Source organism: Equus quagga, chromosome 14, assembly GCF_021613505.1.
Source record: "Equus quagga isolate Etosha38 chromosome 14, UCLA_HA_Equagga_1.0, whole genome shotgun sequence".
NCBI lineage: Eukaryota > Metazoa > Chordata > Mammalia > Perissodactyla > Equidae > Equus > Equus quagga.
Genome location: NC_060280.1, coordinates 11,648,252 through 11,664,742, shown reverse-complemented (window position 1 = coordinate 11,664,742; position 16,491 = coordinate 11,648,252). Strand labels below are relative to the sequence as shown.

The window sequence follows — 16,491 nt, the reverse complement described above, 5'->3', positions numbered from 1 at the left end:
CTAAATGTTTGACCGGAAAACCGGCGGGAAATCAGCCAAAAGGCTATCAGGGCAAGTCTCTAAAACCCCTTAACTCCCCAACATATGTGGTTTTCCCGCAACCTTTGGGCTGAAGTTTCTGCCGAAGCCAGAAACTACTAGCGCTAGATTCCACGATGTGCCAGGCACAGCTGGCCTCACCAGCTCTCGCGCAACTCTGAAACACCCAAACCGCCAAGTCCTCGTTGCAGGGGTGACTGAGCCGGCAAAACCCTGCCGCCTCGTGTCTCGAACCCCCCTTCACCCCGAGTTCCCAGTAGTACATGCCCAAGAAAAGGAAACAAGGCGTTCAGGTCTTTCCCCTCCCGAGCCGATAGGCGGATGCCTGGAAGTTCCGCGGGCCACACATTCGCAACTTAAAGATGAGGGTCTCCTACAGCGGCGCCCCAGCTGATACTCACCGGTACGTTGTTGACACCCTGTCCTTTGGAAGCTATCAGGAGAATTTCCCTGAAATCCATGCTGGCCGAGGGGAGAGACCAGGATCTCGCAGCGGAGCGACAGCGCCTTACCGAGGCGCCCAGCTACAGCCGAGTGAGCTGCCCGGCCCACCCCTCTCCCACCCCTCTCCCACCCCTCCTCAGCACCACCACTTCCGGCGCCTTCCAATGCCGTCGGACCGCCCCCTTTCCTCCCGCGGCCTATATCCTTTCAGGTCCGCCGCATCGCTCGCGAGTCCGTGCGTAACTTCCGCTTTTAGGCTCGAGACACGTAGAAACGTGGTACGTGGCTGCTGACGTAGTTTGAAGGGGCGGGACTAAGCTCTTCACCGACCAAGGAGACGCGGCCTAGTAAACTGCGGGGTGTGGCTAAGGGGGAGAACGGATTCCTTGGTGGTCCTGTCGCGCGGCCTGACGATCTGCGGGCTCCTAATGAGCTCTTGGTATGGAAGGCGAAGTGGTGGGGGGATTACCTACCAAGCCTGGGTTCGCTGGGTGTCGCGGGTGGACGCTCAGGTCCGAGACGGCGGCGTCCCAACAGCAGAACCGCCAGGTCTCGAGCGGGGTTTCGGTTACTCGTTTCTAGGCGCTCGCAAAGCTGCGCAGGCGCACACAACACTGGCTGGTCCTCTGGGATACACCTTACTCATCACGTCCTGGCAAATGCTGTGTGTTCACCTCCTGTACTGATGCACGCGTGCCATTTATAGAGGCCACCGGTTACCGCTTTTGCCCCATTTAGATAATAAGCTCAAGTAGGGCAGCCGGTTATGTTTTGCTCAGTAGATGAATGAAGGAATTCTTCGCATACAGACCCAGCCTGGACATACTTGGCTCACCGATAACACATACATAGTATATGCCTCAGGTTCATGTTCACTGGGAGTCTGGTCCTGGATTATCTGGGGTCTGTAAGATCATCTCGACTCAGCAAAATACGCCAATTAGGCAGATCTGGGGCTAAGGGTGGGAATAGGCCAGTTTGACTGCAAAGGAAAAGTAGAGATCTTTATGGTGTGATGGAAATGCTCCAAGACTGGATTGTGGTGATGGTTGTACTGTAAATTTACTAAAAAATCATTGTACGCTTAAAACAAGTGAATTTTACAGTGTGTAAATCATATCTCAATAAAGCTGTTAAAAAACGTTAGACAAAGTTGCTCAGCGTTACTCTTTCAACTGAAGTTTTAATGCTGAGTTGTGGCCCTGATTGCGTTTCTCCCTGTAAGGCAAATGGTATGTGTTTACTGGTGTGGCAAGCACTGTTTAGGCAGTCTTTGTGTATTAACTCCTTGAGTTTTCACAGCAGGCCTGTGAAGGAGGTGCTACCAGAGATGGGGAAACTGGCACAGAGTGGTTAAGGGACTTGCCCAAGTTCACCCAACCAATAAGTTGCTGAGCCAGCACTTTGCTCCAGGCTGTGCTCTACTACAGTGTACTGGCCTTATCCGTCAAAAGTCTAAAATGCAACTACTCTGACACAGAAATTCCCTTTCTAGGAATATGTCCCACCAGAATTTTCACACATGTGGGCAAAGACAATTGAACAAAGTTACTTCTTGTAGCGTGGTTTGAAAAAACAGAAGACTGAAAACAACCTGAATGTCCACCAGTAGGAGATGAATTAAACACATTTTGGTAAAGCCTCAGAGTTGGAAAACCATGCAGCCCTTACAAAGAATGAGGCAGATCTTTATGTACATATATGGAATGATCTCTGAGATATATTAAGTGAAAAAAGCAAGATGTAGAACAGTGTGTACTACTCCTGGAGTAAAAACAAAAGGGAATATGGATGTATCAACACACATATATGTTTGTATATATAATGATGATCCCTGGGGGCCAGCCCAGTGGCACAGCGGTTAAGTGCACATGTTCCACTTCCACAGCCCAGGGTTCACTGGTTCCCATCCTGGGTGTGATCCTGGGGATGGACCTACCCACCACTAGTCAAGCCATGTTGTGACAGGCGTCCCACATGTAAAGTAGAGGAAGACATTTCCTCTACCCTCTCTGGGTTCTTCTGGCCGGAGAACGAATTAAATTCACATGAGACAGAATAGCAGGAGAAAATTAAACAAAGCTTTATCTAAAATCTGAGGACCATGGCCCAGGGTCTTTCTTCCGGAAGTAAGAAAGGGCACCGAAGAAGTGGGGTTCACAGAGTGGCTGTATACCCCCAGAAAGGATGTTTCACATAGGATTGAAATGTCCCTTTCACAATAGTCAGCGAGACTGCTCTCTTGGCACAGCAATTCATGGAAACAGCAGATAGGTCTGCTGTCTTGGTGAACAGAGCAGGGTGGCAGGTCTCTTGTCTCCAGCCAGGTGGTCACAGGTGAACTGGGTGGTCAAAGGTGAGTGCAGCAATCAGTTCCTAGCCTAAGGAAAGATGCTTATCCTTAAGGAAATGCCAATGTGGGCAGAAGTTGCACCTTTATCTTAAGGCTATTTGTTCTTGCCATAGTAAATGTTTTAAAGCAGATATACAGTGCGTGCTCAATGGCCACAGTCAGGCCCTTTTGGAAAAAAAGCAAAGTCAGGCCGAATTAGGTGTACACCAAATGGCTTCCTCATGTACACCAATATATCCTATTGCTTGCCATTTCTATTTGTCAATGTATACATGGGAGAGGCTCAGGCAAGCTGAGCAACTAACCAAAATGGCTGAAACCACCACCTTAAATATCATATCCAGCTAAACACAAAGGAGGATGTTGAGGGTGGGGGGAGTCAGTTACAGGAGGTTACCAGACAAGCACAATAAACAAATGCAGATTTAAGTCCTTGCCTTCCCCACTGATTAAGAGTTTCTAGAGATTAGGTCATCTCCCCTTCTTCCTGGTACAGAGAGGGAGATATCTTTACAGATGGAGATTTGCTTTACAATGTAAATGTCTCTTACAAAGGGTAAGTAAATTTTACTTTTCAGTTGCTTTCCTGTCTGCAAAGTAACCAGCCCCAAATAATCATCATGCCAAAGAGACATATCTTGGGGTGGCCAATTCCAGGCCCCCACAATGGGCACGGATGTTAGCTCAGGGCCAGTCTTCCTCAGCAAAAAGAGGAGGATTGGCAGCAGATGTTAGCTCAGGGCTAATCTTCCTCAAAAAAAAAAAAAAATCTCTGGAAAGATTGGTGCCAAGAAGATGATCTAGAAAATGTTTGCCTCTGTGGAGGAGAGAACTCAATTGCAGGGGGAGAGAGGGAGGCTTACTTTCCACCTCTTTCTCTTTGGTGCTGTTTGAATGTTTTTCCTTGTGCATGTACTGCCTTTTCAAAACAAACCAGTTTTTTAAAAAAAGAAATTGTGACAGCCAACAGTTTTGTAGCAGTCTCCATTTTATAATGTGCGTTTACGTGCATGAATTTCTTTGATCTCAGCCTTTGAGGAAAGCGTTATCTACCCCTTCCTGGAGAGTCATTTTACAGACATGAAATAACTCTCCGAGCTCTCAGTCTGGAGTGGGCTCTGCAGAGGCTCAGAGCTGCTGCAGTGGCTCTTTTATTATCATCACCGAGGGTCAGAGGCCCAGGCAGGGCAGGCCTGTGTGCTGAGCTGTCTTAGCCCTCAGAGTTCCTCCAGTAATGAAGTAACCCCAGCCTGACAGCAGGGTTTTTATAAGCAGTTTCAGCAAGGTGAGGTGAGGAGAATGGAGGGACTGGAGGCTAATGGGGCAGGGGGAAAGCTGGGCAACTGTGGTATTAGAAGACATTTGGTGATGAAGAAAAGGTGAGAGACATTCAGCAATGAGGGGGGAGGTAAGGGCTCTTGAGAGAAAGGCAAACTCAGAGAGGTAGTGTGAACAGGGAATAACAGAAGGAGCTGGGTCTATGACAACACAGGTCTGGGCTTTAATCTTAGCTCTGCCCTGGAAGGGCTCTGTGCCCTTAGGCAAGTTACTTTTTTGTTACTTTTTAATGTATATGTTGCACAATGTTTGAATAGGTAGGAGAGGAAGAACTATTCCTCTACCTCCTAAGTTCTTCTAGCTGATCTAAGAATTACATTGGCGTGAGACAGAATAACAGGAGAAAATCAAACTTAATGATGTACACATGGGAGAAATCCAGGAAAACTGAGTAACTCACCAAAATGGCCGAAACCACCACCTTAAATACCATCTTGAGCTAAAGACAAAGGAGGATGTTGGGGACAGTGGTTTGGGACTTCAAGTGGGAGGAAGGCAATTCACATGGAGATGAAAAAGCAAATGTTTGGTAAACAAATGTTCACTGGGCCTTGCTAGGTGCCTTCCTGTCCATCACACCTAGAGTTATCTATGGTGATAGCTCCTTCCTGGGACAGGCCTTCTGTCTTAAATTCTTTTAGCCAGTTAGGGGGAAGGTCAAATTTTCTCTCTGAGTCTTTTGTTCTTAAACATAATTAAGCCAAGGAGACACACTTTGGGGTGGCAGATATGATCTCCCACAAATACAATGCTTGACGTAAAAAATTTTCAAGCAATGTAGATAACACAAAAGCCCCCATCAGCTCCACTAAATTTTGCTCTCCTCTCCAGAGGAAAACTACCATATCAGGTTGCTGTGTGTTCTTCTGAGATGTTTTTATTTGCACAATTATGCCTCATGTACACAACATATGTAATATACATATATAAGGATACAAGGTATATCTATGTAGAATATATATTATATTTACATATCAATGCAAATCTAAAATATTTATATTTGGAAACATAATGTGGTTTGTTTACAGAAATGAGATTGTTCCGTGTGTGTATATATATGTATATCTGTATATGTTTTTTTTCAGTCTAAAATATGTTTTGGGGCTCTTTTCATGTCGGTACATATTGATCTACTTTATTTTTATAGCTGCTGTACCATATTCCATAGTATGTATTTTAGCATAGTTTCTTTAACCACATTACTATCAATGAATTGTAAGGCTTCTTACAAATTTTTGCTGTCATGAACAATGCTGCAACAATATCCTTGCACACGCTTTTTTGTGCAAATAGTCCTCATGTTTTCCTATGTTAAGTATTCAGATACCCAGAAATGGGATTGCTGGGATGAAAGGTATGCACAATTAAAATTTTGATAGCTACTACCTTCTTGTCTTCTGAAAAGGGTGTACCAATTTAAATTCCCACCAACAATATACTGAAGCACCTTTTTCTCTATACACCGGCTCTGAATATTATCAAACTTAAATTTTTGCCAATTTGATGGGTGAAAAAATCTCTCATTCTTGTCTTATTTTTCCTGTCCTCGATCACTAGCCAGCATCTTTTCATATGCTAATTGATGATTTGTTGTGCTTTTTCTCCTGTAAATTGTTCACCTCTGAAATGGATATTTCCATTATTTTGCTGGCATCCATCCCACGCCCTCTCCCATGGTATAGCAGAAATTCCATCTTGGTGGGATAGACTCTACTCCCACCATAATCTGACCAGCGCCATCTCACCCTAGTCTTCCAAGTGATTAAATTAAAAAACCCTGTGAATCTGATCCTAAATCATTCAAGCAGAAACTTGTATTCCTCAGGCATAGGAGGCACAGTGCCTAGGGCCAGCAACCTTTATAAGGGCACATGAAAATGTCTTAATTTCTACTAAATCAAAAGGAAAAAAAATGAACTTTTAGGTTAAAGAAGATGCTTCAATATACATTATGGATTAAATTGTGTCCCTCCCAAATTCGTATGTGAAACCCAAATCCCCAATGTGACTGTATTTGGAGATAGGGCCTTTAGGGAGGTAATTAAAGTTAAGTGAGGTCATAAGAGTGGGACCCTAATCTCATAGGACCCGTGTCCTTGTAAGGAGAGGAAGAGACACCAAGAGTTCTCTCTCCAGGTCCACATGGAAGAAAGGCTGCGTGAGGACACAGAGAAGGTGGCCATCTGCACCCAGGAAGAGAGGTCTCACCATTTAAGCCCCCCCGCCTGTGGTATTCTGTTATGGCTGCCTGAACAGACTAACGTGATATATAATATTAATATATTCATCTTCAGGAAACCTGTGAACAGTTAGCTATTGATGACTAGGTAGCCAGTAACTAAAGTTTCTTTTGCAGTTACTGATTATAGCTTTTAGTTGTTCACCCACCCATTGTTAACTGTGCTGCTCCGGCAATATGCTACCTGACTCCCACTTCACTCCCATAGATAACATCTCTCTGGTGCCTGGGTCACCCCAGTAATGGGTGTTGGAGCCGTTTTATAGGAATTAGGACCCCCTTGTCCAGTTCAGGCTGGTTGAGACCACCAACCCATCAATGGGGCCTGCGCAGATGTGCAATAAGTCACCTTTTGATGTCAAGAGGCTGAAAACTCCATCCTCAGCTCATGCTAACACCACCATTTTGTGAACATGGGTCCTATGAAGAGGCATGGAGTCTGACGATGCTTGCGCAGATCATCAATTACCTCACCTCTCCTCACCTCCCGTCATCTGTCTCCACCCTTCAGACCACCTTGCCCTCTACTTCATAAATATCCCTGAGCCCCCATTTTCCAGGAGGCAGATTTGAGACTCATTCTCCCGCTGCCTCACTTGGCTGCCTTGTGATTAAAACTCTCTCTCTGCTGCAATCTCATTGTCTCAGTGTTTGGTTTTCCTGGTGATGGGCAAAAGCAAACCAGCAAAAACAAATATAATTTATTTTTTATTTTATTTATTTATTTTTAATGGAGGATGGGGCCGATGAAGGCAAAAGTGTCTAGGGTCCATGAAAGTCACAATGTGGCCCTGCAGCCAGGTCTTGACAGTCTCTTGTTCCAGACCTTTAGAGCAATGGTAGGGAAAGAAGCCTGCTCTGGGTGGTTATATGTGCTAATGTGATGCCTGGAAGGGCTGTGGCTACTTTGTTATTACAAAGGAAGCTGACACATGGAAGAGAACAGAAGAAAGATCACAGAAAAATGCATCAGAGCTCTGAGCCCTCCTGCCTCTGTGCTTGAGTCATGAAACTTAAGAAAAAATTTTTTTAAGTGAGTAATGCATGCACGCATTCAAGTAATGTATGCATGCATTCGATTTTAAAAGTTAAACAGTAAACTCATTTTTAAAAAGACTAGTCTTTTATCCCACTCTCTCCCATTCCACCCCAGGGTGCCACCCCAATGGCAGCCACCCTCAACTCTTCTGGATGCCTCCCCAGTATTTATCTTCTGTATGTCTAAATAATGTCTTTATAATTGCTGTATATTTTTTACTCTAATAATAATAATAACAGGAACCGACAAGTATAAAGTGTTTAGTGGTCAATAAATGGTTGCTTTAATGTTAGAAATTATCAAAATGGGGGCCAGCCCAGTGGTGCAGCTGTTAAGTTCGAATGTTCCACTTTGGTGGCCCAGGATTCACCGGTTTGGCTCCTGGGGGCAGCCTTATACACCACTTGTCAAGCCATGCTATGGCAGGTGTCCCACATATAAAGTAGAGCAAGATGAGCACGGATGTTAGCGCAGGGCCAGTCTTCCTCAGCAAAAAAGAGGAGGATGGGCGGCAGATGTTAGCTCAGGGCTAATCTTCCTCAAAAAGAAGAAATTAAAATTAAAGAAATTATCAAAACAACCCAATGAGGAAAATACTGTATTATCCTTATTCTCCTAATGAGGAAACAGGCACCAGAGAGGTTGTTACTTTCACAAGATTTCACGCCTCCAAAGTGGTTGGAGCCAGGATTCAAACCAAGAGCCAAGGTCTTAACCACAAAGATTCATGGATCACCTGCAACTACCATTTTGAAAACTGCTGGCGTGGAACGTGGTACAATAGAACTTGCTGAGAACAAAGGAGGTAGGGCATGGTGAGGTTGGTGACCCGGATTTAGCTGGAAGGTTTGCAATAGGGTTGGGGGATAAGTTACTGGACCCCCAGTTACATTTGGATTTCAGGTAAACCATGAGCAATTTTTTAGTATAAGTATGTACCGACTAAAAAGTTATTTGCCTTTTATCTGGAATTCATATTTAACTTGAAATCCTGCATTTTTATTTGCTAAACCAGGTGTCTAGGAACCCAGGGCATGATCTTAGCACAGAGTTTAGCCCCTGGGAGGAGCAGGCAATTAGAATGTCAGTGAGACCTGTGGTCAATCCCACCCCTGTCACTAGGTGGCAGTAGAGGACTGAGCAGGACGGAGGGCGGGGCTGGGAGAGGGAGTCATGGCGAGCCTCAAATCATATCACGAAAGAAGCAACAGGTGGCTGGCAGGAAAAAAACAGTTTATACATGACTAATGAACATGAAAAGAAGCACAATCCTATTCATAATTACAGGAATAAACAAAATAAAGTAAGATGTTTTCTACCCATCAGATTGGCAAAAAATAAAAATTGGCAAAAACACCCAAAAGATTAATGATACTCAGTGTTGTGAAAGTGTGAGGAAATACTGTGTCAATGGAGACTGGCCCATGATCTTTGGCTTAATGCCAAAATTAAAAATATCACATGCCACAACTAGAAGGCTCCACAACTAAAATATACAATTATGTACTGGGGGGTTTTGGGGAGAAAAAGCAGAAAAAATAATGCATGTAACCTTTAACCAATTATTTTACTCTTCGGGATTTATCAGATTTTCTCTCACGTGTATGTGGAGACATGTGACTATGTTCACTGTTGCACAAGCCAAAACAAAATAAACAGGTTAAACATTCACCCAAAAGGGACCGATCAGATACGTGATAACATATCCAGATAATGGAATGCTCTGCAGCCATTTAAAGAATCCTGTAGTTGTACAGATGTTGATGAGGAAAGAATTTCAGGATGTTTTGCCAAGTGCAGACAGCAAGTTGCAGACCTGTGCGTAGAGTTTTGTCCAATTCATGTGTAACAGAGAGAGAGTAGGGATGAGACATATTTATAAAGTCATTGAACATTTCTGAAAGGATGTCCAAGAAACCATCCACAGTGGTTCTCTTTGTAGAGGGAGACAGCGGGCCCAGGATGGGAAGAAAATTTACTGTGCACTATATTGGTTTTACCCATTAGTTTTTTAAACACATGCGGGTATTACCTTTAGAAATTGAAAATACAAAAGAAGTTTGAAAAAACAAAGAATGACAAAGCCAGACTAAGAGGTAGAAGGAAATGTATCCAAAAATGAGATGGAAAAAGTAGAAATGGGTCTAGCCCCTGGGCAATGCAGTGAGTCATCAGGCAGCAGCAAGCTTGTCTGACCAGAACACGTGAAAAAAACTTTGGTTCCCAGGATGCCTGGCCTGGCCTCCCTTGGTGTGGGCTGGAGAAGTGCCCACAATCTCCCAACTCAAGAAGCTGCTGTGGATGGACTCCACCCACTCACCCTTTCTTCTGCAGCCTGAGGATAAGATTACATTCATACTCTCTGTGGAGGAGAGGCCAGCACAGAAGACTAACAGGAGCAAGGAGAGAAAGGCAGAGGGGTCAGAAGCAGGTGCAGGTGCTAACGGGGAGACAGAAGGAAGGTTAGTCCAGGAGATAGAATTTAGACGGAGAACAGTGGTTCTCAAAGTGTGTGCTCCAGACTGGGCCCTGAACATTGGAAACCACTGACCCCACCTCCTCCCTACCACATGTGTAATTAAACAATGAAAAGGCGCGGAAGACCAGCAAAGTTCTGAACTTTCCCATTGTGACTACTTTGATCTTTCAAAAATGCCAAACATAAAATTCTTTCCTAATCTTTTGGCTTCTCTTATTTGCTGACATTCTGAACATCTCTCTGTTGGATAATTCACTGATGTCTGCAGACCACCAGTATCAAAATTACCTGGCTTTTTGATGGCCCCTTCAGTACTACTAAATGGGAAGCTCTAGAAGTGGGAACTGAATTTTAACCAGATGAAGAAATAATAATAAATACCATAGTAGCTAGCCTCCAAGATGGCCCCCTGGGTTCCTGCCTCCCGACGTTCACACCCTTGTGGGTTTCCTTCCACGTTACACTTAGATTAACATATGGCAGGAGTAAAGCAATGCCACTTCTGCGATTAGGTTATAAATGACTTTGGCTTCCATCCTGGGTGCCCACTTTCCCTCTCTTTCTTGAATCTGTCACTCTGGGGAAGCAAGCTTCTATGTTGTGAGCAGCCCTATGCAGAGGCCCACATGGTGGGAAACAGAAGCCTCTGTCCAGTGAAGAATTGAAGCTTGAAGGTGGATTTTTCAGCCCTGTTTGAGCCCAGAGATGCCCGCAGCCCCAGGCCACTGGCTGACAACTTGACCACAACTTCATAAAGAGATGCTGAGAGAGACTGGTGTCTGCTAAGCCACTTCTCTTTTCCTGAGCCTTAGAAACTGCAAGATTATAAATGTCTGTTGTTTTCAGCTGCTAAATTTAGGGGTAATGTGTTCTGCAGAGATACATAACTAATACAAGCACCATTTGTTGAAAGCTTACTATGTATCACATTCTCTTCCAAGCATTCAGCACAAGTTATTCCAACGTGAATTGCTCACCATATTTGTGAGGTAAGAATGATTGTCCCCATTTTACAGGGGAAGAAACTAAAGTCCAATGAAAGGGCTGCAGTGCCACCATTCTGCATATAAAGCTTATAAAAGAATATCCAAAATGTTAAGTGAAAATATGACAAACGTGTTACTTTAGCCATAAAATAAAAATTTTTACTAGAACTGCACTTTGGTGTCATTATCAGAAAAAATCATTTTATATCTCTTCCCAAAAATGTACTCCCAAATGTACTCAGAGTAGATGAATTAGTTGGCCATTCAGCATAATATTTTCGCTTAAATTTTCGAGAATTCCTGCCAAATGCTACATTTAAAAATTTAAGTATGATTAATGCCAAGGTAGCCTTTCTGACAATTAAGTGGTACTAAAGCAGGTTCCCTTTTTTGTGAGTTTACTTAAGTAAAATCATTCCATCAGCACAAATGAAAAAAAAAAGAGGAAAAAGAAAGGTTAAGAGAGTTTAAGCAATCTACATGTGTTCTCCCAGTGGCTAGTTGACTTGCTGAGCTAGGATTAGAGCCTGGGGCTCTGGACTCCTGGACTGGGGCCATTCCTATAGCATGAGGCTCTCTCTCTTTACTTTGTGAAATTCAGTACAGTTCCCATACATCCCATCCGTAGATGCAAGATGGAGCTGGGTCTCAAGTCCTGAAGGTAATTTGATGTCAAGGTTGACTTTACCAGCTGTGACGTGTGATGACACGGTGGGAAAGAGGGGAAGCTCTGGCTTCAGAGCTGAATGGAATCTAACCCCTTTCTCCCAACTTCTTCCAACTGTGCTCATCTCTGCTGCTCTGGGAAGCAGCAGGAGAGAAAGCATGGATTTCTAGAACCATCTAGACCTGATGTCAAATCCTAGCTCTGCCACCTACTTGCAGTGTGACTTTGGCCTAGCAACGTCATCTTTCTACCTGATTCCTTATTTTCGTTCATTCATTCACCCGTTTATTCAAAGATATTTGTTGAGAACTTACTAGGCACTAGAATTCTGTGGTGAATAAGACGAAGTCCCTTATCTCCAACAGCTTTCTTTCTAGCAGGTGTGGAGGGTTGTTGGGAAGACTGTCAATTAACAGGAAAACTGGTAAATAATTTCATATGGGGATGGTAGTAGGCGCTCTAAAGACAATAAAATAAAGTGATAGAGTGACAAGGGTACTGCTTATCTGTAAAAGGAGATGGTAATCCCTGCTTCACAGGGTTGATACAAAGATTACATATGATGCACTTAGCACTGTGCCTGGGACAGTACTAATAATGAGAACAATTTCTGAGTCCTAGTTGTGTGCTAGACCCTGTTCCAAGTACTATAGATGTATTAACTCATGCGATCACCTCATTTTATAGATGATCTAACCAAGGCACAGGTCAGTTGAATTACTTGCCTAAGGTCAGGTAGTTAACAGATGGTAGAATTGGGACTTGAACCCTAACATTCTGGCCTCAGAGCCTGTTTTTAATTGATTTGCTAAATGTTAATGGCTCTCTCTGCCTTCCCTATCTTGATTTATGGAGGATGGAGGACCCCAGAGGAAGGCATATTCAATTTTGTTGGAGGTTGGGGAGAAAGAGGCCAGGTGTGACCTAGGGCAGCTTGTGGAGGCGAGGGCTTCTGGAAGGTAACTGTGCAACCTGGTGATTTGACTAGATGACAAGAAGGGGAGAGGTGAGGATAATGGAGTCATGAGACAATGGGATAGAGAGGGGGTGTCTTAATCTGCTCTGGCTGCTATAACAGAATACCATAGACAGGCGGGCTTAAACAATAGACATTTATTTTCTCACAGTTCTGGAGACGGGAAGTCTGAGATCAGGGTGCCAGCATGACGGGTTCTGGAGAACGCTCTCTTCCCGGCTTCCAGACTGCTGTCTTCTAGATGTGTCCTCAACATGGCATAGAGAGAGAGAGAGAGAGAGAGCAAACTCTCTGGTGTCTCTTCTTATAAGGGCACTAACGCCATCATGAGATCCCTAATTATCTCCCAAAGACCCTATCTCCAATTGCCGTCACATTGAGGTTTAGAACTTCAATATAAGAATTTGAGGAGGACACAATTCAGTCCATAGCAGAGGGGATGGATGGCACCTATGGACCTTATTGCCACAATCTGGATCCACAAAGCTTTCATGGACAGGAATCTAACAGAAATTAAACATAACAGGAAAAATGCCAAGTCCGGAATATAGATCCAAAAAAATTATAAAGTCAAAAGGTGGAAGAAAATATTTGGGATTTAATTAACTACAAGTTCAGCCCAAGCTGGCGGGACAATGTGATTACCAAAAGGGCTGACACTTCTCTTCTGGTCAGATGTAGACATTCTTGGGACAACATTATATTTGGGCATCCCCGCCTCCACAACACAGTTCTGAGGTACCTTAGGAAGCTTTAGTGTGGGGTCTCCCAACTCCTGCCACCTCAAAACAAATCCTGCCACCTGCAGCCCTCTTCCCCAGGTATTTTCTTTCTTTCTTTCTTTTGAGGAAAATTGGCCTTGAGCTAACATTCGCCACCAAACCTCCTCTTTTTGCTGAGGAAGATTGACCCTAAGCTAACATCTGTGCCCATCTTCCTCTATTTTGTATGTGGGACACTGCCACAGCATGGCTTGATGAGGGGTGTAGGCCCACACCCAGGATCGGAACCCATGAACCCCCGGCCACCAAAGCAGAGCATGCGAACTTAACCGCTATGCCACCAGGCTGGCCCCTTCCCCAGGTATTTTCAAACAGGCTGTCACCTTGTTATTTGTGGACTTTATGAAGTATTGGTAGATTAATTTTTACTGACTATATGTTATATAACATGCCACAATACACTAGGTCTTATTGTAGATAACGGACAGCAATTTTCAGAAGGTTAAGAAAAATACATAAAATAAAAATTTAAGATTGAGAAAATTAAAATTGAGAACAACCCTGAAATTTTTTAATTTAGTGGTACAAGGCCACTTTAAGGTCAGCTCACAGACCATTGAGGGACCATTGAAATCCGTCAGGAACACGGTTTGAGAACCATTGTTTTACTGTACAGTCATCTCCATTCTGGTCAACCCCTTAACTGCCTCATTACCAGTTGACTTTTTTCCTCTGGGCACAATATCCTGTCCTTCCGCTTCCCCCTCTTCCTCATTTCTAGCTCTCCTCGCTCAACGTGACCCCCACAGGCTATATGGCATGTGTAATCAGACATTCATTCATTTATTCAGCAAATAAAAAAAACATGACCTGCCAGGCTGTGTGTTAAACACTGGTGATACAATGATGACCAGAAACAGGCATGTTCTCATGTCTTATGGAGCTTCTAATCTAGTCGGGGAGAAGATCATCAAAGAATCTAATTAGGGGCCGGCCAGGTGGTGCAGCAGTTAAGTGCACACGTTCCGCTTCGCTGGCCCAGGGTTCGCTGGTTCGGATCTGGGGTGCGGACATGGCACTGCTTGGCAAGCCATGCTGTTGTAGGCATCCCACATATAAAATAGAGGAAGATGGGCACAGATGTTAGCTCAGGGCCAGTCTTCCTTAGCAAAAAGAGGAGGATTGGCAGCAGATGTTAGCTCAGGGCTAATCTTCCTCAAAAAAAAATCTAATTAACTGTGTTCATAATTATAAAGTGAGATGACATCTATGAAAGAACAAATTGATATAGGCACCACAAGGGCAAGTATCGAAGGTGGTGGCTGTGGTGCTGCCTGACAAACAAGCTAAGTCGCTGTTACTAGTAGAGTTGCATATTCAAGTCAAGGAAGTCATAGGAAGTTAATTATCACAAGTTGGTGGGTGACTTCAGTGTCTTATGATAAACAAAGTATATAACTGTAAGTAAACAACCAGTCTCATCCAACAAACATTTTAACAAAAGTTTTCTATGAATAATCTTGACGTCTCAAAGTTGTTAGTCAGCAATCCTTAACACCAATCTGTCATATTACAAGGAAGTCCTTTGCCATTCTTAGTAAACAAACTTAGAATGCTTTCCTATAGTTTCCAAATTTTTCATAAAGAATAGGTGTTATTTTCACAATCAGAAAAGGTCATTTTTAGTAGCCTTATAGACATTTTTTTCCCCTAAGCTTTGCAAAAGACCACGTATTACAGAATCCCCATATGGGAAGGAACTACGTAAACATCTTCCCTCCACACTCTACTGCCGCTACTCCAGTGTGGATCTTTCCAGCTTTCTCGTGGACTATTGCCACAGCTTCTGGATTGTTCTCCTTGCCTCCAGTGTTGATTGTGCCATCCCATCCTCCACACTGATGGCCGCCAAAATGAGCTTTCAGCAGTGGAAATCTGTTCACCTCCTATCTGCGAATCTTCTTGACTCCCCACACGCTTTGTCATCAGGTTGAAAGTCCTTAGCAGAGCAGGTCCATCACATTCTCCTCCCCAAACACACATGTCTTCCTGCTTCATTTCCCATGACTCTTCCTGGTACCCTATGCTCCAAACACACCTCATCAAGCTCTGTCACACACTTACATCTTTGCAGACATCCACTGCTCTGGCTGTTAAACCCCGCCTATGGTTCAAGCTGTCAGAGGCCCCGTTCCCTAGGAAGACTTTTCGGACACCTCTTTCTGCAGGCAGCATTACTTACCCTTCGGCTAACCTTTCTCTGGTGCCCACTCTCATCACAGGTTGTTGTGGCTATTTATTGATTTCTGTGCCTGTATCCCCAACAGGATGCACCTCCTTGAAGGCTGTCATTGGATAACTATTTAAGAAATGCTCACTATGCGCTGGGCCCCGTGCTAGGCACTGGCCTTTCAAACAATGCATCGTTTTCTTCTTTGCCTCTGCCCAGCACCTGGCACATGCTTATTGAATGACTGGCTGAATGAGTTATCTAGTATAGAGATCCTCAAACTCCAGTGTGATTGTGAACTGCTTGGGGAACTTGTTAAAACACAGGTGAGGGGCCCACCCTAAAGCTCGTGAGGCTGAACCTCCTGGGTGAAGTTCAGTCACCTGTACGTTTAAAAGTTTCCCAAGGCATTCTGATGCACTCCAAAGCCTGTGAAGGTTGAGAAGTCCCACGGACCTTCAGAAAAGGCTGTGCCAAAGCCATTCCAGGCAGATGAAAGCCCCCTCTGATAGGAAGGTAAGCACTATTGACTGAGCACTTATTCAGTATCAGCTAACTTATATTCAGGTACCTTATACACTTTTCTCACTGAATTCCCACAGAAACTCTCTGGAGGAGTGACTGGTTTCCACACTTCAGAGGAAATTGAGGCTCAGAAAGATGGTTCACTTGCTCAAGAGAAACTGGTGGTGCCGCGATTCTCAGCAGGATCTGCTGAGCTCCAAGCTGTGTCTGTGACACCAGGCTGCCTCCTCACCCCCACCACTGCCACGGCCCCTCTCGGGGCACCTCGGGGTGCCTTGCAGGTCCCAAATGCCCACCAGCAAACTGGTGCTGGTCCCTGATGATGGCGTCACCAGGCCTAGAAGAAGTGGGAAAGATAAAGTAATACAGCTCTTTTCACTCAGCTAAAGTCTGTTTAAAGGATTGGCCTCAATTCTGAGATTATTTTCTTCATTTTTAGGGTTAAAAATTTAAA

General features: G+C 44.2%; 1 protein-coding gene and 1 long non-coding RNA gene across 4 annotated transcripts in view; one reads left to right on the top strand and one right to left on the bottom strand.

The window, feature by feature from the left end:
• The window catches only part of SPTY2D1 (SPT2 chromatin protein domain containing 1), a 20,932-nt gene extending 19,356 nt beyond the window's left edge, over window positions 1-1,576 (bottom strand). Inside the window, exon 1 of one of the 3 annotated variants that reach the window (XM_046685806.1) lies at window positions 957-1,576. Coding sequence is in view for 1 of the 3 variants with exons in the window: in XM_046685804.1 (XP_046541760.1) it covers window positions 441-500 (60 nt within the window). In the remaining 2 variants the exon portion in view is untranslated. Of the gene's footprint in view, window positions 1-440; window positions 584-956 lie in introns of those variants that run through there. The other 2 variants (XM_046685804.1, XM_046685805.1) reach the window with 2 other exon arrangements.
• On the top strand, window positions 869-16,491 carry LOC124252390 (uncharacterized). Its single transcript, XR_006891953.1, has 3 exons — window positions 869-922; window positions 15,911-16,028; window positions 16,115-16,491. It is a non-coding gene; the product is annotated as an uncharacterized LOC124252390 (long non-coding RNA).